The sequence below is a fragment of the Xiphophorus couchianus genome, chromosome 9, assembly GCF_001444195.1.
Source record: "Xiphophorus couchianus chromosome 9, X_couchianus-1.0, whole genome shotgun sequence".
NCBI classification, from domain to species: Eukaryota; Metazoa; Chordata; class Actinopteri; order Cyprinodontiformes; family Poeciliidae; genus Xiphophorus; species Xiphophorus couchianus.
The window spans coordinates 30,065,530-30,088,545 of record NC_040236.1 but is presented as its reverse complement, the minus strand read 5'-3'; the positions used below and the strand labels follow the sequence as shown (position 1 = coordinate 30,088,545).

The 23,016-nt window shown below is 37.7% G+C and overlaps 2 protein-coding genes across 25 annotated transcripts in view; one reads left to right on the top strand and one right to left on the bottom strand.

Moving 5' to 3' along the window:
• Positions 1-414: 414 nt before the first annotated feature.
• usp1 (ubiquitin specific peptidase 1) lies at positions 415-8,561 on the top strand. Of its 2 annotated transcripts, none has more exons than XM_028028873.1 (9): positions 415-739; positions 1,225-1,436; positions 2,602-2,743; positions 4,035-4,136; positions 4,291-4,472; positions 4,669-5,366; positions 5,554-5,712; positions 6,033-6,234; positions 6,309-8,561. In XM_028028873.1, exons 2-9 carry the CDS (start codon positions 1,270-1,272, stop codon positions 7,063-7,065), a joined length of 2,409 nt encoding a protein of 802 aa, XP_027884674.1. In that variant the 5' UTR covers positions 415-739; positions 1,225-1,269; the 3' UTR covers positions 7,066-8,561. The 2 variants fall into 2 exon arrangements, with proteins under 2 accessions (XP_027884674.1, XP_027884675.1); XM_028028874.1 differs by having other exon boundaries at positions 572-739; positions 4,297-4,472.
• A 605-nt stretch (positions 8,562-9,166) lies between these two features.
• dock7 (dedicator of cytokinesis 7) overlaps positions 9,167-23,016 on the bottom strand; it is a 49,471-nt gene continuing 35,621 nt past the window's right edge. For 6 of the 23 annotated variants that reach the window (XM_028028848.1, XM_028028849.1, XM_028028864.1 and 3 more), the window contains 19 exons: positions 22,145-22,304; positions 21,793-21,889; positions 20,361-20,378; positions 18,729-18,825; positions 18,439-18,573; positions 18,183-18,335; positions 17,625-17,783; positions 17,358-17,458; positions 17,075-17,267; positions 16,851-16,994; positions 16,068-16,199; positions 15,308-15,322; positions 12,429-12,563; positions 12,231-12,320; positions 11,909-12,145; positions 11,380-11,523; positions 11,191-11,297; positions 10,952-11,119; positions 9,167-9,911 (listed from right to left, as the gene is read on the bottom strand). In XM_028028848.1, the coding sequence (XP_027884649.1) occupies positions 9,869-9,911; positions 10,952-11,119; positions 11,191-11,297; positions 11,380-11,523; positions 11,909-12,145; positions 12,231-12,320; positions 12,429-12,563; positions 15,308-15,322; positions 16,068-16,199; positions 16,851-16,994; positions 17,075-17,267; positions 17,358-17,458; positions 17,625-17,783; positions 18,183-18,335; positions 18,439-18,573; positions 18,729-18,825; positions 20,361-20,378; positions 21,793-21,889; positions 22,145-22,304 (2,328 nt within the window). In that variant the 3' untranslated portion in view covers positions 9,167-9,868. Of the gene's footprint in view, positions 9,912-10,840; positions 10,861-10,951; positions 11,120-11,190; positions 11,298-11,379; positions 11,524-11,908; positions 12,146-12,230; positions 12,321-12,428; positions 12,564-15,307; positions 15,323-16,067; positions 16,200-16,850; positions 16,995-17,074; positions 17,268-17,357; positions 17,459-17,624; positions 17,784-18,182; positions 18,336-18,438; positions 18,574-18,728; positions 18,826-20,360; positions 20,379-21,792; positions 21,890-22,144; positions 22,305-23,016 lie in introns of all 23 variants that reach the window. The other 17 variants (XM_028028860.1, XM_028028871.1, XM_028028862.1 and 14 more) reach the window with 9 other exon arrangements.

Below are 23,016 nucleotides of genomic sequence, written 5' to 3'. Positions count from 1 at the left end.
GCAGGGGGGCCTGAGGACCAGAATTGAGAAGCACTGCAGGACATTGTGATGACGGAAAGGTAGAAAGTGATGTAATCAACATATTATCACAATATCAAGAAATAATAATGCAACTTTGAAATAGTTTTTTCCAAATACGAATACTTTTGCTGTAAATCGCAAACAGCAAACAACTTTGGATCGGCATTCGTAACTATACCTAAAGTAACCACAATTATCCAAAAATGGATTGTATACCTAACCAAATTGTCTATGTTTGTTGATAAAATCTCCTCCTCTCAGCAAACAGCTGTTTTGTTTGTCAGCCTTTATTTTGATGGGAACCCCAAACTCTCTTTCTCCTTTTTAGCTTAGCTGGCCTTTCAGAAAACACTACAAACATGGCGTCAACAGGGTGAATGATTTTGTTGTTTTAGGTGTCTTTAGATGAGCCTGCGTTTTAGACTGTAAATTTTCCACGTTATCTAATTTTACAAAATCTTGTGCATATTTATAAGATTTATGTGCTCGCATGGTTTACATTTATTATGAAATGCAACCGTTATTTGATATTTTTGTCGGATATTTTCAGACAGTGTCGATTCTTCACCGGCGGAGAAACGGTCAACGTGTCTTCGAGCAGGAAAAAGCGCCAACTTCTCTTTGCACGGTCTGAATAGTCAAACAGCGGACTAAATGGTTTGAATGACTGTATATTTGGGAATATATATTTAACCTGAAGCTGGAATGAGTCCTTCAGGTAAGACTTAAACGTGTCCTCTGACTGTTCGAATGAAGATAGTTCGTTGTTTTGAATTAAGCAGTTGAAGGCAGCGTGCTGCCTGTTTACTCCTCCCACTGCTTCACAACACCGTTCCATGTCGACCCAGTTTTTGTACTGTGTTGTGTTCAAATAGTTTGGAATGAGTTTTTAAATGCACACTGCTTTGTTTTTACTATTTTGTAAAAAAAAAATAGGGAGGCAGAGGTTCGTCTCTGGTTGTTGTGGAGGGGTGGTTATACAGGCATAATTAAGTTAGCGTTAGCTTGGTTATATGTTATATAATACTGAACTTGTAACTGTACACTACACTATAAACCAGAACCGTCTGAACTGATGAACTCGAACTGTTTAGCTCAAAATTACATTACAGGAGCTGACACTTAAGTGCGTAGTTACGTTCGTTCATGTCGAGCTCTGATGGCGCCGACTGAAATATAATTTGTAATTCTCTTTTTCGCCAGTGAGTTGCGCTGTTCGGTCTCAGTAAGATACCAAGGAGAACGAAGATGTCAGGTCTGCTGGCTGAGAATGCTGGAGCAGGACAGGAGAGTCCTGTGAAGAGGAACAAACTTTCCTTAAAGTTCTTCCAGAAGGACACAAAACGAGCTCTGAATTTCTCCGAACCTCAAGCAGAAGAGGCCAAAACACTAGAAGAAGAAGATTCTCCAGCCAGGTGGGTTTGTGAGTAGTAGTAGTTGAGTAGTTTGTTTTTCAGACTTTGCAATAATCAACCACATTTTCATGTTATGAACAACACTCGGTTAATCGCTGAGATACAGATGTTGATATTTTAAAAGTAGTCCATGTTAACTTGTTTTGTCAGCAGTACACAAATCAACTTTTGTTTTATAAACAGTTGACAAATGTCCATTTTGTCAAAAAAAAAAAAAAGTCAAGTCAAAGTTTATTTATAGAACACTTTAAAAAAAGCAAAACTGAACAAACAGAATTTGGGTCATAAATCATGTAGGAACAGCAGTCATTAGTTGCTGGAAATAATTTTATCTATTTAAGAAAACATCAATGTTCAGTATAACTTTTGCCAACTTCAACAGAGATCGTAGAAATTAAACTTCTGCAAAACTGACATCTTCATTTATCATTAATTAAATGTGTAAGAAAAATAACATTTTCTAAAATATTTATTTTCCAGATGTTGTTGTTCATTCAGTTCAAAGTTTTCTCAGTCTAGGTTCAGTAGTCTTAAGGTTTATGTAAATAAAAACGAAATGGTTCTTTAGTACTAAAAATGTACATTTAGTCACAGAAATAGTATAAAATGGTATTTTAAATGGGCACGTAAATATGAACTGTATCCCTGTAGGAAGAAGAAACACTGTATGTTTTGTTTCTCCAATTTGTTTTCTGTGTAGATAATCTCAACAACTACAAACATCCAGCAGCTTCAGTTTGCTGGCCAGTTTGAAATCAAACTGGGTTTCAAAAAACTTTTCAGCTTTTTATGTTTAGATTCTTCCTATAATTTTGTATTCATTTTCACAGTGACTTTTCCATTTTAGAATTGTATACACCCTCTGTGTATACACCACAAAGAGGTTTTCAACTGTGGATAAACGGAGAACATATAATATCTTCCCACTCTAAATTAGGGCTACACAATAGAAATAAAATCTGTTTTAAACATTTGTTGAATTATCAGATACTTATAACACTTTTGGCCCAGAACACTGGAGGAAAAACTTTGGCAAACATAATAATATTGTTACTGTTATATATAGTTTATGCTCTCATTCCATATAAAAAACCTTGAATAATTTAAGCAATGACTGTGAAAATTAAACAATCTATTTCCTGTTTTGTTTTCTAATCTGCTGCAGCTGTGATCAGGTGGTGTATGGCCCCGCCCCCTGCCCATCTTCACCTGGCCTTCCAATCCCATGTGAGAAGAAAGAGAACTTGGTGCCTTTTGTGGGTCTCAATAACCTTGGCAACACCTGCTACTTAAACAGCATCTTGCAGGTGGGTGATTACTTCTTAGTTCAAGTTCTATAAATCAAAAAATCTTCAGAAATGTATTTAATATATTGTAGGTCACATATTGTTGCTGAATCTTAATGAATAATTTGACTAGTGCCCTAAAAGTTTATTTTGCTTCACTAGTTTTTAAGTTTGTTCTGGAGTTCTACTAAATACTTGCTGGTTTCTAATCTTTAATGAGGTTTTGCACATGGCAGCACAAAATAACCCATAAAGAAGCAAAGAGATGAAATTGTTTCTCATTCACTAAAAGAAGAGAAGGGTGTTTTCAGATAGAACGGCTTAAGGCTGGAGATAAGAGGTTGCTTTGCAGTGTGTTCTCCTGAATGATGCATTGTGTGCTTAGATTGCCCCATTGTAGCTTATCTGTAGAGGCATTGTTTGGAAGTGAAGAGACGACAAGCGGTGGACGTTTTATCACCCAGTTGGATTCTTGTGTGATCCCTTCTGTAACAGCTATTCACACAGCGGGCCTGTTGCTGCAGTGTCATATTTCACTTGTTGCTTACAATAGGTGAGATGCCTCTCCTTTTCAAAGAGAACAAAAGATAAAGAAATTTGCCTCGTCTTCACAATGAAATGATATCGGATGTACAGAAAAAAGTACAAAAAATGTGTAAAAGTATGAGATGGATTTCAGTATAAATACTGAAACATAGGTTTCAGTATTTATGTTTTGGTAAATATTGATTGACCCATAAAAACATGTTTCACTTTATAAAAATTGTTTTGGTATAACTGCTTTTACATAAAATCTCTTTTTATTTCATCACAAATCCAGTTTCAATCTTTGTTTTTCACTTCCATTCCTTGAAACAAACTTAGAAATGGCAGAAAATATTTTCAAAAACTGGCTTTTGTTTCAGTCATTCCTTCCCACAAAGCACGCTTATCACCAAGAAAGTAGACCTTTGGTGAACGTCACTGTGAACTATGAAAACCCACAGAGTGCATTTGTTAAAAAAACATCCAGATTTTCCAAAGATCTTCAGAAACACAAAATTTTGATTAATTGATAAAATCTTGATAATTCTTTTCTTTAAATTGTTGTGTGTGCAGAAGCTGTTTATAATAGCTGAAGACTGCTCTTTAAATCTACATTTAAGTCACACATGCACTCATAGCCTCTGACAATTGTTTTGGAAAGACCAATTGAACTGTGGAAGGAAGCCATCCTACACATGTTCATGTCTGGGGTATTCATTGGCTGTTGGGCTTTAGGAATCTGTGTAAATGGAGCTAAAATGTAATGAATTGTGTTTTTCACCTGCAGGTTCTGTATTACTGCCCTGGCTTCAGAGAAGGGGTCAAGAACCTGTATGACCTTTCCAAAAGACCAGAAAAACCAAATGATGAAACTGTTAAAAATGAAGAGGTTGGTTCAAAGCAAACTGTTTAAAGAATTGTTTTTAGAATATTACACCATTTATCTGGATTTTAATATATATATACACACTTTCAGTGTTTTTCTAAAGCTATTGTGTGTTGCAACTAGAACATTTATTCAACAAACCTCTTGGGTCTTATTTCTTCAGAGTCAGCAGTCAGAGTGTGTGTCTGAGACTGTGCCAGCTCACATCGAGCTCCTTGGGAGCTTCAGCAGCCTGATGACCTCAGTGGAGCAGCTGCAGTCCAGCTTCCTGCTCAACCCTAATGGCTTCAGCGAGGGAGAGCTGGCCACGCCCCCTCGCAAAATACTTCACACCATCAGGTCCTGTCATCCTGCTGCTGCTATTCAAAGGCTAACCTGAGAAAAAGTAGAACAGGATGATTGAAGTATTTGCACCAAAAAAAACAACAAATGTTGATCTGAATGAGTAAATTTAAACCAAATTTGTTGTTCTGATATTTAAATGCGTTTATAGTGAAAATACTTTGTGTGTTTACTGTGTTTTTGTGCTTTGCAGGCAGCTGAACCCTATGTATGAAGGTTATCTCCAGCATGATGCTCAGGAGGTTCTGCAATGCATCCTGGGATACATTCAGGAGGCCTGTGACACTATCAGAAAAGAGCAGGAGCTGGAGAGGAAGGAGGACGACGACAGAGACGTTAAAAAGGAGAATGGCATTCCCTCGGATTCCAGTTTCTCTGGGACGGAATCCAGAGCTTCCACGGACGAAGTCAGCGGAAAGAGGAAGAGCGACACAGAGGTGGGAAATGCCAAGAAGAAGCCCAAGTCTAAGAAGTCTGAGTCCACTGAGGAAAATGTCTGTAGAAACAAACCCTTCACTCGCTCCAAGAGGAAGTCCTCCAGTGATATCACAGTGGATAGCACTCAAAGTAAAGAGGGAGAGCAGCAGCAGGAGGAAGAAGAGGAGGAGAAGAAGAATCTGAATCCTGATGAAGAGAAAGATGAAAAAGCATCCAGTAAAGAGACAAGTGGGAAAAGAAAGAAGAGAGGTACTCTGGGTTGGCTGAGATCGTCAGGGAAGCAGCCGAGTATTTTCTCAAAGTTCTGCAGCGTCGGGAAGATCAGCTCTACAAATCCAAAACCTCAGAACAAATCCGAGCCAGAGAACACACCGTCAGAGGAGCCAAAACAGAAAAGCACTCAACAGTCTGTAGCAAGGAAGTCAGCTACAGGTCAAATAGAGAAACAGCAAGGTAAGAGATGAGCAATGAAGGTAGAGGGAGTAATGTGGGAAAATGTAGTAAGTTTGAGTAATGCCTGTAAGGCAACACACTGTCAAAAACTGATGACTGTTGGGGAAAAATAGATTCAACTTCTGCCTTGAATCCAGTATGTTTGTTAGAGCTCTGATCATGATCCAGGTTTCTCTGTTTGCCTCAGACGTTCTGGGCCTGATGGAGAAACTGTTCCAGGGCCGACTGGTGCTGAGGACTCGTTGTCTGGAGTGTGAGAGCTTCACAGAGCGGAGAGAGGACTTCCAGGACATCAGCGTGCCGGTACTGGACGACCAGCCGAAGAGTCCAGAGGATCTATTTGAAGGTGAGGCATTGAAAATATTGAATTGTGACAGAAAAGTAAAAACAGAAGAAACTTTCCAAATTTTCACAGCTCCATAGGCATGCTGTGTGCCTCATCAGCCATTTTCTCTTCACTGATTGTGTTTGTTGTAAAGTCAAGTTTAGCTTTTTGCATTTCTCAAGATTGCTTTATTGGAATAACAAAATTTCCCAAAAATAACTCTGCCATTAATTTGAGAAGTAGAATTTTGGTTATGTAGAGGAGATATTTTAAACTACTACTTATGGTTACTTGTTAATGAAACTAATTTAATACAAAACAAGTAAGGTTTATCTTTTCAGTCTCTCCAGACCCGAAGCCTGAGATGAAGACCTTGACGTGGGCCATTTCTCAGTTTGCCTCTGTGGAGCGCATCGTTGGTGAAGATAAATACTTCTGTGAAACCTGTCATCACTACACGGAGGCTGAAAGGAGTCTGCTGTTTGACAAAACTCCTGAAGTCATCACTATTCACCTTAAGCGCTTCTCTGCCAGCAGCTTGGAGTGAGTTCACAAACCGATCCTTTGTAAAAACCAAAACTCTTAAGGTTCAGTGTCTAACCTGGTTTTCCTGGCAGGGTGGATCCGTACGCAGGCCTCTCTAAAGTCAACACTCCCTTACAGACGCCCCTCACCTTGTCTCTGAACGAGTGGTGCACAAAGCCATCGGCTGCTACAGGGCAGCAGTATGAACTGTTTGCTGTGGTCATGCACAGCGGTGTCACCATCAGCAGCGGCCACTACACCACCTACATCCGCATGTCCGATCTGAAAGACGCAAAGGTCTGGCTGCAGGCCAAGAAAGAAAAAGTTACTGAGGAGGATGTAAAAGAAAGCAAAGAGGGAGCACAGACAGACGAAAACACAACCTTCGACGATGGCGAGGTGTCGGTCAGCCTGAGCACAAGGGGGCAGCGGCGAGCGGGTTTAGCTAGCACTAAATCAGGGAGCAAAAAGCTTTTGGAGGGAGGCGTTGGACTCCTGGGGGGACAGAGGAGTTTGCCCAATTGCGACCTGGGAAGCGGCAGCAAAGCAGCTAACCGTGATGCAGCGGAGGGATCTAAACGGAGAAAGACGCTAAGCAGCTCCAGCCAGAATGCTGGCGGACTCAAAAAGGAGCCGGAAGATGCGCCGATGGCTCCCCCTGGTGGGATGGAGGCAGCAGAGCAGCAAGCTTTAACCAGCCTGCTGGAGTATGAGGGGAAATGGCTGCTGTTTGATGACTCTGAAGTGCGTTTGTTTGTGGAGGAGGACTTCCTGCGAGCCTGTTCTCCTGAAACGTGCTCCTCATCCACACCCTACCTGCTGTTTTACAAAAGGATGCCCGAGCCCTGACACTAAAATGAGCACAAGACATAAATGTACCCACACATATCTGTAATTGTTGGTGCCAAAAACATTCATTGCCATTTAAACACATCATCTAAAGTTTGTTTCTGCCTGCAGCAGTCTCCTCCTTTAGGACCAAGGCCAGTTGACTCTACTCTAAAGCAGGGGCTCACTATAAAAACTAGCTGAAAAATGTTTCCTTGTTGTGTTTTTTGTTTTTTTTTTTTTGTACACATCAGGGATGTTTAAGCCTTTTTTGTACAGATTTAGTTGTTTGTAGTGGTGTATTTTTGACACTGGCTTTCAAAAATAGTCTAAGGGTTGTTGGTGGCAAGAGTACTTTTCAGCACAGCTTTTATTTAGATCAAAGATTTTTTTTTTCTCTCCATGTGACAGAATTTGCAAAATACTTTTTCAATGCAGTGTTTTCTCAAACTGTCCCTTTATTTTTTTTTTCTCAAATCTCCCATTTGTATGCTGTTTTTTTATTACTGTGCTTGGGCTGCCTTCAATAAGTGACACTTTTTTTTTTTTTGATGTATTGAAACATATTTACAATATATTTCTATTAGAAATACAAAAATAACCGTGTGCAATCTGTTTAGAAAACCAGGTTTTTATATCACATTTTATATAGTCAAAGTTTCAGTAATGTCCAGAATTTAAAACACAACTCTTAATTTAAAATCCTTTATCTTTTATGCCTTTTACAGAGTTTAGTAGTAAATTGAGGGAAAGTAAATGGTTAAAGCTGCCCATTAGCCAGCCTTTTTTTGTGCAATGTTATGTTTAATTGATCACACATTCACTTCCTGTCTGAGAGAAAAAATTTGAAATTATTTCTGGAGAGGCTATTTGATACTTTGAGAACTCCTGTAAAGTCCAAATGATTCCTGCTGTATCACTCATAACAGTAATAACCACAGACAAAAATCTTTTATCCTAGATTTCTTCAAAATACCTAACTAATCACATTTTTTTTTACAAACTGTATAAGGGACAAGAAGCTACAAGAACTCCCAGACTAGACAATTTTTTCTGCAAACCTGAGAATGAGAAATCAGTTGCTTATGTGATGAATAAAAAAATGTAAGATTTGGGTCCACTCAACCTACCTCACTGCACCTTGGTCATAACATGGAAAAAGAAATTGAGGCTACTCCCATTGCACAAGTTGCTTTCTTTTATTAGTGTTTTCCCCTTAACAGCTCTAAGTGTCCCACATGTTCAGTTATATTTCAGCGAAAATATTTTTACCAAATTCAAATCTGCCCTGGGAAAAAGGATGAGAATTGTCATAATTGTCATATAATCCAGCAACCTTTTGACATCCTGTAGTTAATTGTGAGACAAAACTTCATATTGTGACGTATACTCTGTACTTTGCTTGAAGATTTTCTTCAGAAGATGAGAGCAACCTTGATAAGTGTGAAGCTGTAGACCATACCAGCTGTAATTACCTTTGGGTTGAAAGCAGACAAGCAATAAAGTTTTTACCTCCAGTTTCGCTTTATTGTCGTTTTCTCCTGCGTAAAGCAGCTTAACTGGAATTTAGCTTAAGTAATACATATCCAAGTATATATAGGTACATGTCTAAGCATATCAGAAACATTTTATACCAGTACATAAAAATTAAATGGGTTTTATTTCTGGTTTGATTTAGTTTCTCAAATTTGAATATTATACAAAAAATTTATTTTTATAGCAAATGTTATAGTTGCTGATTTGACAATTATCAAACATCCTGGATAATAAAAAGTGCAGAAGAACTGTTTGTTCAGAGTGCTGCAACCAAACATATTAATAGAAAGTTAAGCTGAACTGGTTGCTACTGAACCAAATGTCAAAAGTCGCTTTAAAATGAAAGTTTTAGTAATTCAGGTGAAAGTCGTAAGCCAGACCAAGTACAACTGTTTTTGTAAAGCTATCTTATCGTTTGTATTTTTATTGTAAGCCGTGATTAAAATGTACAGAAATAAGTGCTTGACAAATGTCACTGTCTAATGAGTATATATGTCTCAGTTTTTGAATTAAATTACATTTTCAATCTTATTCCAAACTATTTACATAGGTTTGTACATTACAAGAAAAGAAATCCCACACCATCTGAACATTAAAATATTTATTTAGTAAAATATTCAAAGTAAAACAAAACTACATAAAATTATACAAGGATGTTTTAAGTACCTAATTTTAAAATGTTGCTTAAACATAAAATAATAATAAAGCATTATGATAAATACTGGTACAACTTTTTCCATGTTTAAATTTTTTTCTTCCTCGCCTCCCTCCAATACATAAACTTTCAAGTCATAAATGCATTGCTACGCTATAATAAAAAAAGTGCACAAATGAAATTGAATACATTATTTTTTGACACATCGTACAGAATTAAATAAACACCTTGACTTTTAAAGTGGTACCTTTTTCTGTGGATACTTGTAAAAACGTTGGTTGTAAAAAGGAGGGCAGGGGGTTTGGCACTTATCCGGGGCTCAGAGCACTCTTCGTATTCACTGGTTTACAGCTTGAAGGTTCTGTTGGTATCAAGTGTTTAAATGTGTGGGTTTCTTAAGGTAGCTGAGGGAAAATCATCCCCATAGCAACAAACAGCAACTCCTGATCCTCAAGATCTCCTTGTTCACTTTGCAGACTGTGTGACCGTTTGTCTAGAAACAAATTAAGACACTGGAATGACGTACCGAGCTCCTTCGCTTGTAACAAACACTCCTATTTACACTTCAAAATAAATTAATATTGCAAATTTCTGTAGTCTTTGTGTGGGTGACTGAGTGCAATCTCTCCATCTTCAAATGTCAAGCTTGCGAAGACTCAGTCTGCTGAAGGAATCTCTGCAAAATGAAAAAAAGAGGAATTCAGAGAATTTCCCGCTTTTTTCCTGGATTACCAGCTCCTTTTAACTACTGATGAGCTGGATGATTTCATTTAAAGTTTGATTTGAGAGGTTGGGCAGCATTTTGCGACTTGCAAAAGTATTTACAACCCTTGAATATTTTTAAATATTAAATAAAATAAAATATTAAATAAAATACATAAGATGTATTTTATTTGGATTTTATACAATAGACCAGCACTAAATATACAACTGTGAAGTGGATGAAAAGAAACGCATGGTTTTCTTATTCCTTCTGAGAGCTCTTGCCACAGATTCTCAGTTGTGTTAAATGTAGGACTTTGACTAGGAACAGTGTTCTGCAGAAACTTATAACCAGAGTTTTTTGATCTTCATAGAACTGCAAGATTTATAAACACACAGGTGGACTCTGTATACTAATTAGGCAACTTGAAGAGAATTTTATTTAGCGTATCAGAGTACAGGAGGGTGAACACAGATATACGCCACACTTTTCAGATTCAGTTGAAAACCACATATAATTTCCTTTCAATTTCACAGTTTTCTATTACTTTGTGTTGGCCTATAATATCAAATCTCAATCAAATCTATTGAAGAACGAGAATGAAATATGACGTGTCAAAAAGTTCAAACGGTGTGAATACTTTGGCAAGGCACTTCATGTATCTGCTGTTAAAATATCAAAATCAAATGGCAGAAGTGTTAGTAATTGTGATTTTTTTTTTTACCAAATGCACAATAAAAGAATCATTCATATTTGGGTGTTTGTGTGCAGCATCACTATTTCCATGTTAATCTCTGTTTTTAAAGGTGGCTGCAGTGCTGCAAACTGTTTTTTTTTACTTGAGAAAACTCTAAAATCTCTAAATGACGACACAAAAACACAAGGTGTAGTTTCAGAGCTACCTTATCAAGCTGTCCGTTTGCTGCATGATTATTACAAAAACAAAACACTGTTTTAAAAAAACCCACCGAAACAAAGAAGTGAGCGCAGACAGGCAACATGTCTTCTCTCACCTGTGCGAGTTGACCTGCAGGACGGGTTTGTAAAGCTGTGGGATCTTCCTGTTGATGAGGGGCTGCAGCGCCTCCTTCAGTCTGTGGTAGTTCCGCTCCAGCTCCCTCTGGTACTCTTTCTGGTCCGGTCCGATCAGGCTCTTGTTCTTCCGGAGGGCGTCTTCGCACCTTTGGCAGGACAAACGTTGGAACGTAAAACTGAAATATCCTAACAAACAGAGTTTGGAAGCATAAAGTACCTCTTTGTGAAGTCCTTAAAGCACAGACGGAGCTTGTTGTGGTGTCGATACAGTTTTGGGTCACTTGGGATTTCTGACAGGAACACCTGAGCCACTTCCAACGGACCCTAAAAATGGGTTTTCTATATGAGCATCAACAGATATAGAATAAAATAAAAAGAAGTGTTGTGTGTTTCGCTGATGTCTGACCTGGTTTACCGTTGTGCCCACAGATCCCTGCAGAACCATCTGCAGCATTTTGGCGTCAGCAGGGTCCTGGTGGGTGGCAAAAGCCAGCTCCTGCGTCTTCTTCTGCATATCCTCTATCGCCACCTCTATGGGTGTGGAAATAATCTGGAAATAGAAAAACATCCAGAGATTTCACTTACTGCAAGTAAAACAGTATTTTCTAATCTGTAATTGCCTATTTCTGTAAAGAAATTCCACAACAGAATGACAGTTGTTGGTTGTCATGGGTCACAGACTACAGTCATATCTAAAAAATTACAATACATGTTCCAATGAGCCTAGTTTGTCAGAAAAGTACCTTTTGGAAATAAACTTTAAGCAGTTAAATTTATGTATCAAGTTATGTATTAAACATAATTTTCCTTTTACCATTTTAACGTTTCACAATAACTCCTTCAAAAAATACTTGTTTACAAAGTTGTTCATCTTTGTTCAGTTCTCAGCTTGTCCAAGTCTTTTCCAGTTAACTGCTTGTTAAGTCATGGCCTACCTCCTCCTTGTGAATGATGTTGATCCTGGTCTTGATGTAAGGAAAGGCGTGTGATGTGGTAAGGATGGTCTTGCGTTTGAATTGCTCATGCAGGTCCCCGTGGGCCCGGCCGTCCAAGGTGAAAGGAGTGCAGTACACAAAGCGCCTCAAGTTGTAGTTCTTGTCGAAGTAGGTGATGCGGTCTTTCATCTCGTAAGTGTCGAAGTACGGCTCCACGTACGTGATCTGGATGAAGGCCTGTGCACAGTAAAATGTCGTCAAATGACCAGGCGGGTTTGCTGTGGATGAATTTGACATGGTGATGAGGCTTTGGAGCACCAACCTTATTGGGGTCAAGTTTGCACTTATCTACAGGGTTGGAGTCCTTAATGACTTCTACCTGCTCCTCCCCGAAGCGCTCCCCATAAAAGCTCTAAGAGAAAAGAGGGCGGGGACTTTACACTTCTGCTAGGTATAAACATTTTAGATAGGTCATTCTTTTTTAGTTCAAAAGTTCAGGAGTTATTGAAGAGCTGTTTACCTCGAGCCTGTGGGAGATTTCGGCCAGCTTCGTGATGGCCGGCTCTTTATACACAAACTCCTGCTCATCCAAGTCGCCAAACTTTGAACCATAAAATCCCACTCTGAAGTACGTACCAAACATCCTCTTCCCATCCTGTGAGCAGATAAAAACACCTGTCAGAGGACTGTCTTCAACTCTAAATAAATGAAAACTTTAGATAAAAATCACAGTTCTCCACAATGTCGGAACCAAGATCGACTAAGACTTGTAAAAGAGTTCAAAGCCTTCACTTCAGGTACAACAGAAACAGGAGGTATTTTCCAGAAGGCAACCTCCTCCCCTGGGAAGAGTTTGGATCAATGTGCAAAGATGTTCAATAATATTTAATTTCAAGAAGTAGCCATCAAATGTAGATGCAGCAATATATTAATATCTTTACAGTTCATTAATAGGCAGTTTTATCAATACATTCTGCCGCAGTCAACCCTTTGAGAACATTTTTGATCTTGGTATGGCCCAAAATGAAAAAGAGTTTGACATTCTGGATTAAACATTCATCATCTGTGTTCTAAAATGTGTTGAAGAGTCTTATTGAAATAAAAATGGCCTAAAGTTAAAGTAACATGACCTATATACAGCATGTTGTGCAGTGTGTAATGGTTTATCTAGAGATTTTGAAAGTTAACAAGAGATGCACCAAGAAATGGGCTGGGAAGTGATTATTTATGTGTTGGACTGCTACTTGTCAGATGAAGATTGAAAAAAGAATGATAACAGCTCACAGAGTGGAGGTTTCTACTGAGTAAAGACAAGGTTACCTATTGTCAATTTCAGTGTAATTAATTCAGAGCAAAAACACTGGAAAAAAAAGTAAAGTGTGTTTTCCATAACACAGTGAGAAAAGTTAGTGGTTCATTTAGCCTGCAAGAGAGAGAGAGCAAGACATTCAGCAGATAACAGGAAGACTGAACATACTTCAGTCTTCCACTGTTTTATTCTTTTGATATGGAACATTCTTGATTTGAAAATGTTGATACCAATTTGGAAAGCTAGCACTTTGGGAAACAATCTGCAGTTTCTAGGGAAACTACAGATTGTCTATAGTCAAATTAGATACTGTTGAATTAGGATTTTTTTTTACTGGTTTTAAAGTCATCGCAGAGCAAACACTCGAGTGCGCACAAGTTATTAGAATTGTTAAACTGCCAGGTTTTGGTGATGTAAGTACATTTTAAAAATGACTAAATATGAATACAGGAAGTCTTAGAGAGTTAAGAATTGGCTAAAGTAAGAATCAGCATATCAAAGATAAAAAAAAAAGAAAGTATCTAAGAGAAGCCCAACAGCCTCCAGAAATGGTAACTTTCAATTGCTTTTCATTGAACAGTTCAAGTACAAACAAAGCAACAAAAAAAGTAGGGAAAACAGACAACAGACACTTCTGACAATATAATATAAACTGTTGAATTCAAGCCATGAATCAAAGCAGCAGGAGGGCTTGCTGAATCATTGCCTTATATTTTTATTTATAGTTAAAATTGAGAAAATTCTACCCTGAAGAACAACAAAAAAGAAGCAAGAGTCAAGAAGCTTAACAAGGAAAAGAAGACCAAAGGAGAACCGGCATGTTGTTTTAAATAGCACAGGTGTGTTTGTCAAAGTGTAACAAAATTTCCTTTGTAGGATATTACAATGTGATGGCTTGGTAGATTTTCAAAACATTTAACAATATTGCAACAAAAATGCTGTCAATACCCTTAAACTAATGCACTTACCACAAGACACAATTAAGTAAAGTGGGAGGGGAGGGTCAGCAACCAGGCAAATCAAAAAGGAGAAAACAGAACAAATTTTAATCAGGATGGAGTTGCCCCCCAGAATCAACAAAAACAACACAAACACAAGATCATAAGATCAAAAATATCTTCAGTGATTTGAAGAAAATGATTCCAGACCATGCGAGATGAAAGAAAAAGGGGAAAAAGTCAGAAATAAAGAACCTTAGTCCTTAAACACCACCATGCACCCTTCGTGCAACTCCAAAACAAAACAAAAAAAGACAACAGAATCTGAACCAACTCATGCAACAAACCACGAAAACTCACCCAGAGGTTAATAAAGTTAAGACAATGAAAGGCTGGATGGAAAATAATAGTAATTAAAAGTCAGGGGTCGATTTAGTTTATATAATTAAAAGAAAAAGTCCATCATAATAGTAACTTCAAATCAATAGGAAAAATCAAGTAACTCAAAAAATACTGTTAGTTGAACCCTCACTGGAAAAAAAAGACAGCTTAAATAATCTGATTCCAGCTTCCACCTAATGTTTGCAACACCTTCATTAGAAAAGGTTTATAAAATTGAGTGAGGCTAGAAAGATCCGAGAACCTTCGTGTTTAAAATGTGTACTGAAATCGAGCCCTGTGAATGAAGATGAGGGTGAGATGAAGTGTGGCAGCAGGCGGTGTCAGTCGATGAGTGAGTGCTGACTGACACCAGCAGAGAGACAGAAGACGAGGGCGGATTAGGAGCGGATTGTGCTGGTGACGCATTCATGTCGACCTTTTAGTCATTAGTGTCATCTCGTGGCTGTCATGCACAGCCCGTCAACACTGTCACATTTGAAAAAAAACAACAAAAAAAACAAGTTCCTCCGGCACAAAATGAGGGAAGAGACATGAAGACAGGTGAGGGCTTTGGTGAATAAATACAGCAACATCCCCAGCAGGGCAGACGTTGGGAATGTCTGCAGCTGTTAATGGGCTGAATGAATGAAAATAAAGCGAAGAGCAACAGAGCGCTCGCAGCTGGCAAATAAAAAGATGGAGAGTAAATGAAAATATTTAAAATAAAGATAAACATGAGCAGGGCCAAGCAGGAACTATTTAACCACCTACCTCCCAGCCAGTACTCTGTGTAACAAAGAGAACAGGACATGTGAGGACAAGACATTCACAACCCCCACACACAGCGTGGTCCACGCATGCACAGGATGATATAACCAAGAGAATTTCTCCTTCACAACTATTCCAGATTGGAGAAAATTCCATCTTATCTAGAACCAAATTAAGCAAATATAATTCAAGAAGAATCATTTTTGGTCACCACTAAAACTACACACCAAGTGACTAAACCAATGCTGACATTGGAATCTGATATCTCATGCATCCTTTATTTCTTAAAGAAACAAATGAAATAGCATGCCAGGAGCCCGACATATCAAAAAAAAAAAAAAAAACATACAAAAGATAAAATTATAAACAATAACATCGTGCAATATTGTGTCTGTGTGAAAGCCTGTTTCACAGCTGGGCTCCAACATGGTTCTGAATGAATCAAACAACCTTTGTTCAATGAAATACTGGTTTTGAGCTTCTACACAGTTTTATTAATGTGACAGTAGATGGGAGTGATACACGTTCATTAGAAGGTGAAGGCTGAGTTTGGACTTTTTCATTCTGTGTGCAGACTTTAAAAAAAGGCAACCTACAGATGTTTAAAAATTAGTTCTCACAAAATCTACATGTGTGGCAAAATAACTGTTGATGATCAAATCCAAATGACCTAATTTCCTTTATTAATAGCTAAGTTAATATTTAACTTGACAACTTTAAACTGTAAACAATGCGAAACCTTCTTCCTTTGTTGTATATTTACCTGATGGACAATTTTGCTAAAAGCTTCCTGTAGTTTACCATGGATGGTGGCTAGCTTCTTTGCATCTCTGTTGGCTTCGTGGATTGGGATTAGCACCTTGTATACTTCATTCACTGCCTCATACATCCCGGCCTGGAGAGAAAGGAAACTTCAATAAAGTAGAATTATTCACTGAAACAACCAAAACTTCAGCATTAGTCCCAGAGAAATTAGCATGACTGGATTCCTGATAAGCTTGCTTCTTTTGTACAAAATGTTTTCATAGAAATAATTTCTTCCCTGCTGTGATTCCCAATATGTACTCTGCCTGTTTGTCTGTTCCATAGAGATACAGTGAAAGGGTTTAGATTCACATCTCAATTATTATTTCACAATTATTATACAATAACCAAATTAGTTGGGTTTGGAATAGTTGTTTTGTTACTGTGATTGCTTCCTGTCGAATTAGATTATCATTTGACTGTATTTTCATCATAATTTTGATTGAACTGAACTGTATATAACTGTATGTGAGTCCTACAATATAATTGTATTGTATGAAATTAGCCTGATTTTAATTTAATCTGAACTAAATTAGCTTCTACATAACTGAAAATGAATTGGAATTGTTTTTGCTGAAAAGTAATTCGACCTTTGTTGTGAACATACCTCACAACACAATTTTGGGATTGTTATAAATATTAACCATTGCTGTCAATTTCCCGTTCAATGTCATAACTGAGTAACGACTTGATGAAAAATTGGACTTGACATTTGTTTTGGACTAAAAGGAAGTACTCTCACCATGGAGAAGGAGGCAGCGGCCTGCTCCAAGAGGCCCACAAGACCGATTTCAGTAAAATATTTCCCAGAGCAGATACCCTCTTCATCTGGTGACACGACATCGTCAGAGACAGCCGATTCCTCCAGCACATTTGAAGAAATGTTCTGAAAATCATACAATAAGGCATATAAACCAAAATATATGGTAACAAACTTGATCTCATTTCCACCAGACCCGTCCTTGCCTGAAAGGTGACGCAGCCTACAGGAAGGTACTTGCGGTCCTCCAGCATGCTCAGGTATTCTGCTACGAGGGCAGCGCTGTGCACCAAACACTGCGCCGCCTCGGCATGATTGCTCCTTTCGGAGTGTTTTCCCGCCATGTTCTGCAGCCACGTCAGACGCAGGTCTGGGGATGTCTGATATCCCTTCGCAATCCTAAAGGTTGGAACAAAAAGTAGTTAGAACAGAGAGAGAAAAACCAAAGAGGGATAAACTTATAGGTTCTTGGTTACTCGTGTTCATTACCTGTACATGAGATCTACCAACATCTCAGGATCTTCTTGGTGTTCCTTCATCTTCACCGTGTCAGATAGGATCATGTGCAGATTAAACACAAGGTCTTGGACCTGGGAATACAAAAAAAAAAAAAAAAAAAACACCAAAGGAAAAAAATTAGACTACATTTAATTTGCTCTAGTAATATGAAAAGAAAGTTTGGTGCTAAAATGAAAAAGATTAAGTCATAATTATTAAAATTAATAAATATCTGATATAGATTTGTAAAATGAGTACCTGATCTGGAAAGGTGGTCTCTCTGAGTTCTAGGTCTTCCGCTGCGTAGGTGAGGATTGTTTTCAACGAGCGACGGAGAAACTCTTCATTAAAATTCTGGGACGTTCCGACCAGCGAGGACAGAGACATGGTCACCTGCATTTTCACTCTTGCAAAGTTCTAAAAATTAAAGACAAATAAAAAAAAGGCGAGAAACAAGAATTTGTAACAAGTTTAAAACATGGATTGAAAATGACTTGCATACCATGCAGAGAAATTTGACTTTTAATCCACATGAATAATTTTTAAAGCCATCTTGGGTTTAACTTCCTTTGAGTTCTTGAAATGATGCCTTTAATTAAATCACAACAGTCATTCACCCACGTTTGAGTGAAGTGTGGGTCATTTTAAGCTCTGCAGCAAATTGGTTGATGTTAATGAAAATAGATTGCTTTTGCATACTAATTGTACCATTATATAACCTACATTGCAATAGATTTAAACTTCAAACACTAGAGAACAAATGCTGAGATCCAGTTATTTAGTGTTGGTAGCCTTTCAGTCTGCAGTTTTACTTACGTTACCAATCTCAAAGTTTTGCCTCATGAGGAGGTAGAGGGAAGCACTGGCGTGGGATCTGATGGTGCTGATGCTACTGCTGCAGCTTCTCAGGAGTCGCAAACACAGATCCGCACACTGCTCTGTTTCCTCCTCAAACAGCAGCTCTGGAAACTAAACAAGAAGAATTCAGCAAAAAAGATTTATGAAGGACAAAGACTGAATAAAAAACAAACAAATCAGCATTTAAGTATTCTTAAAAGTCTAAAAATCCAACCTTGGAAACCAGAGCTCTTTGTGTGGCAAAACAGTGCTGAAGGTAGAGGGCGCTCTGGTTGCAAGCCATGCTGTGAAGCAGCACCTTTAACACCCCACCCAGAATGCTCTCCTTAGATTCAGTCACTGATGCCGTCTACAAGATAAACAAAGGCAAAATTATTTGAGAAATAAAACAGATGCAGTATAAAAATATGAAAGTGTTTTCTCAATCTTTCAATTTGTATAAAATCCTGCACAAAAACGCAAGCAGTACTTGAGGCATTTGTTGCTGTGTGTTTGCCTGCTTACCTGTACAACAATCTCTAAAGTATCAAGGATAATTAAGTTGGCCTCTGTTGCTAGGTTCCCATCTATAAGTGCTTCATGTTCCAACTCTGCTCGTGTCCTATGATCAAAAAGAAAAAACAGAAAAGAATAAATTGTAATTGTAATATTGTAGCTTTAGTTTATAAAGTCCACACTTTCAACATATTTCACAATTAAAAACTGTTTAAGGGTTAAAACATCTTTTTAATGGACAAGTTCTATTATTTTTGAGACTCATAGAATTGTACATAATGAAAATCTGTACATTTACTGTACATATTTCTATCAAAGTCCAGTTTAAAATAAAAAGAACACAATTTTTACTGAGAATACAAAAAACACTTCCTGGACACCCAAGGAAGGTTTTTAAGCATTAGTGTAAATGTCAGTCAGTAATGAATAGAACATAGAAAATTGAGGGTTGCACTGAAAGTTATATAATGATACAATTTGAAGCATTTCTGCAATCAATTTAAACTATTCCAATGGTGTCTTATTACTGAATTAATTCATTCTAATAAGCATGTTTACTTTAACAGAAACCAATATGTGTGTATGAATGCCTCTTTCCTTGCTTTAAACTAAATATAAACTTAAGGCTTATGTCCGAACCATCTGGAAACAAATCTGATGTTTGGTTCTGTAGCCTTTGCCTGCAGCTACCCTGCACTACCTGCTACAGGCAGATAAGTATAACCAAACAGCACAGATCAGGATTTTATTAAGACTAACACCAACATCTAAGTGCATTGAACGTGGGTGCGATCAAAAGCTTTTCAGGTAATATTTCAGATTAATTTGACTTTCTAAACACTAATGAAGAGAAACTTGTGAATTAGAACAGCTTGCACCCCTATTCGCAATGCAAATAAGGGAGAATTAAACTACTGAAAATAAGTTGGATAGAAATGCTGAGCAATAACAAAATATGCTACCTTAAGCATAAATTTACAACCTATAAATGTGGAGAAAGAACAAGGAGTAGTTCATGTTGGAACTAAATTTATGTATGAACCAAACTTGTCTAAACAGGAAATTTTCAAGTGCTAAATTATCTACATTGCCGCATATCAAAATAAAACATGTTGGGCTTTTAGTCATGTCACTCTTTTATTGTACCAAAAATTACATGAGTTCATGACAAATTAGCAGCAGCACCAGAGACACATAATACTGGACTTGTAGCATACTGGTTAAAAAGCCAAACACACCCACAGCAACCACTATCAACCCAAAAGCATACGATGTTACCGGGACAAGGGAGTGGAGGGGCAAGGGATTCAGGGGTTCAGAACCAGGATCTGCAGGGTCTTTGTTTATGCCATCATGCCCATGTGAGACTTAAAATGTTAAAATGGAGAGCAAATGAGTAATGAAAACCTTGATGATTTCCCTGCATAATCAGCTACTTCTTGTCATAAGAAACACAAATAAATCAGAAAATTATTTACCGACTGGTCCAAAGTCCAGTACATCATGTTGTAACTGAAACAAACATTTCGTTTTCCACTTTAACTGGCTCACTTCCCACATGTATGACAAAACACCTTAAACGAGGCTCTAAAGCAGAGGGCAACTCAAAGCAGCACACGACAGATGTAGGCCATACAATACCTGACTGATCTGTGACTCCTACATAAACACACAGCGACATGAGAGAACACATGGAAATTAACACAAAAACAAAGCTGGAGGTAGACTTTAAAAAAGATGTGAAATGAAATGAAGACCAAACAATAAAGGGAGATGTTTTGCTTGCTGGATAAAAATTAAAAAAACAAAAAAAAGGTAAGTTTCTATATTAGATATATTTTCATAAAAAAAATGTAAAATCTGTGAACAAATAATCAGAAAAACAGCAATGGTTGCAAAACATGTTAGAGTCATCTTGACAAAAACTTGTTAGAATATAAAATATAATATTTAATATGCAATGCTTCAATCAGTCAAAATGATGGAGGTCTGTAACTGAAACATTGCATATTGAATTTCTCCAATTTTAATAATGTGCAGAAATTTATACTTCCTGATAAAATTTTGAGGTACCCCAGGTAAAACACAATCTTCCACTGAAAAATTGCTGTGGTTAATTTAGATTTTTTTTAAATTGCCTCCTGTATTATACTTCTTACCATGCATAGTAGACATGCCTGATTTAAGAAATAATGTAATTATTGCTTTGACTCTAGATATGGGTAGGGCTGTAGCAATTTCCTGATTTATGAGGACTGACAGACCTCAATTGAGTCACAGGGAACCAGATTAGTAAAGACATATTTCTATGTTAATTAATAGTGAAGAACACATCTGCAAAATATTCAGAAGTGATATGAAGTTGAATTTTTAAAAAGTACAATAATGTAAGGTTTTGCTTTTGTGATAAAATATCTATTTATTTTAAAGATTTTTTTGTCCAGCTTCAACAAAGGGATAAAAATGTGGACCGAAGCGTACATTCAAGGTTCCAATGTGGGGCATAACAGATTTATCAAGATTTAAAAAATAAATAAAAACAAATAATGTCATAAAACTAGCAATTTCAGAAAAATAAACATGAAAGGCTAACCAATAAGCTGCTTGTGAGAAAATATCTTTCAAGTTTTGGGACTTAGTTGAGAAGGGTGGGAAATATCTGAAAATAAATCAAATTAGGACTGGAAACTAAATTTACCTGAAAAAGTCCGGGCTCCATCACATCCACTCACTCAGTTCCTTGAATTCACTGTACATATTTGTTGTTGATGTTTTTTTAATTTACTTTGTGAGAAATGTGATTTGTGTCTGTTCTTTCAGATAAAAAAAAATCCTGACACTCAGAGAAAATATAAGCAATAAATGGGAAATGTTTAACACGTGGTTGATATAGGGTTCACTATATAAATGATCAGAGCCTTGCTAAGTTCAAACATTACTTAAATTTAACCAAAATTGTAGAAAACCACACAAAAAATATACACTGTCATTATTCATTTACATAAAATGTACTGACTAGGCTTTCTGGCAAATAAAACTAGAGTGGTAAGGAATAACTTTTAAGAGAACATACTTGTCCATCCTTTCACTGTTTTGTCTCCAGTGGGTCATGTCCTTCCTCCACCGGAGGTTTTCTTGACTGCCAAAAGCACTGCCAGATGGACTCCGCTCTAAATGATGGAGAAACATTATTTACTTTATTCAGTAGTGGCAAAAAAGGTTGTGTTTACCCTGGGAAATAACTTCTTTTGGCAGTAGCTTTATCTGATAATTGATAATAAAGTACACGTGTCTGTGGCTGTACACTGTAAGCTGTCTGTTAATTTCCATTTGAGCCAAGCACTCTGTTGCATTTTCTGAAGCTTAGCTGTTTTTTTTTTTGCAGGTCTTCCTACATGTGCATGTGACAAAGTGTGTAGCCCCACCTAGCTGTCCCCTGCTGCGCCGCACCATTTCCTGCCTGGCGCCGATGCTGCCCAGTATGGCTTCCTCCAGCTTGGCCTTCATGTCTTTGGACTTCTTAAACGTTAAGCTGTTCATGCGCTCGAATGCCTTCTTTCCCTGCATGGTGAACACAACATGGGCCTTGTTTCCATGAAGAGCACAGTGAGTGAGAGGACAGAGAGCACACAGTGCAGGAAGTTATTTGCAGAACAGAACCAGCAAGCAAAGCAAGTTAGTAGCTAAAGCACACAGAAAGAAGAGCAAGCAGCAAAGATACAGCACAGCAGGAAGTTTATCTAAAGCAAAACCAAAAACCAAATAGAAAACTGGAGCACAAAAAGCAGCAGATGATAATTTTAATCACCACAGCAGACAAAGCATGATGATGCATTTGTTTATCATGTTTTGAAAAATGTACGACCATCTTTCACAAGAATACTGGAAAAGCAGCTATTGTCTAATGTTGCTTATAGTGTGGGATCTGTGTTGCACAAAATCGTACAAGTATTAGTGTGTCAAATTAGACGTGGCACTAGTACTTTGTTTGGCGTGTGGGTTTAACCCAGACATTGGCGTACCGCTCAGTGGAAACAAGGCATCGGAATATATAGGATCATGAGCCCTTTGAATACCAGGATATTGAAAAAAAATTGGCTGGTTGTACGGTGATGAAATCTGGTTTTCATTCAGTATTTCCGCAGGAAGATCAAAAAATTAACCTCATTCCATGGACATCTCAGCCCTCACACATAAATCCTACAGAAACCTTGAGGGGTGAGCTGGAGAGACCCAAGTACAAGAGAGGAACCAGGACTCTGAAATATCTAGAGAAATTGTGCAAACAGCAATGGTC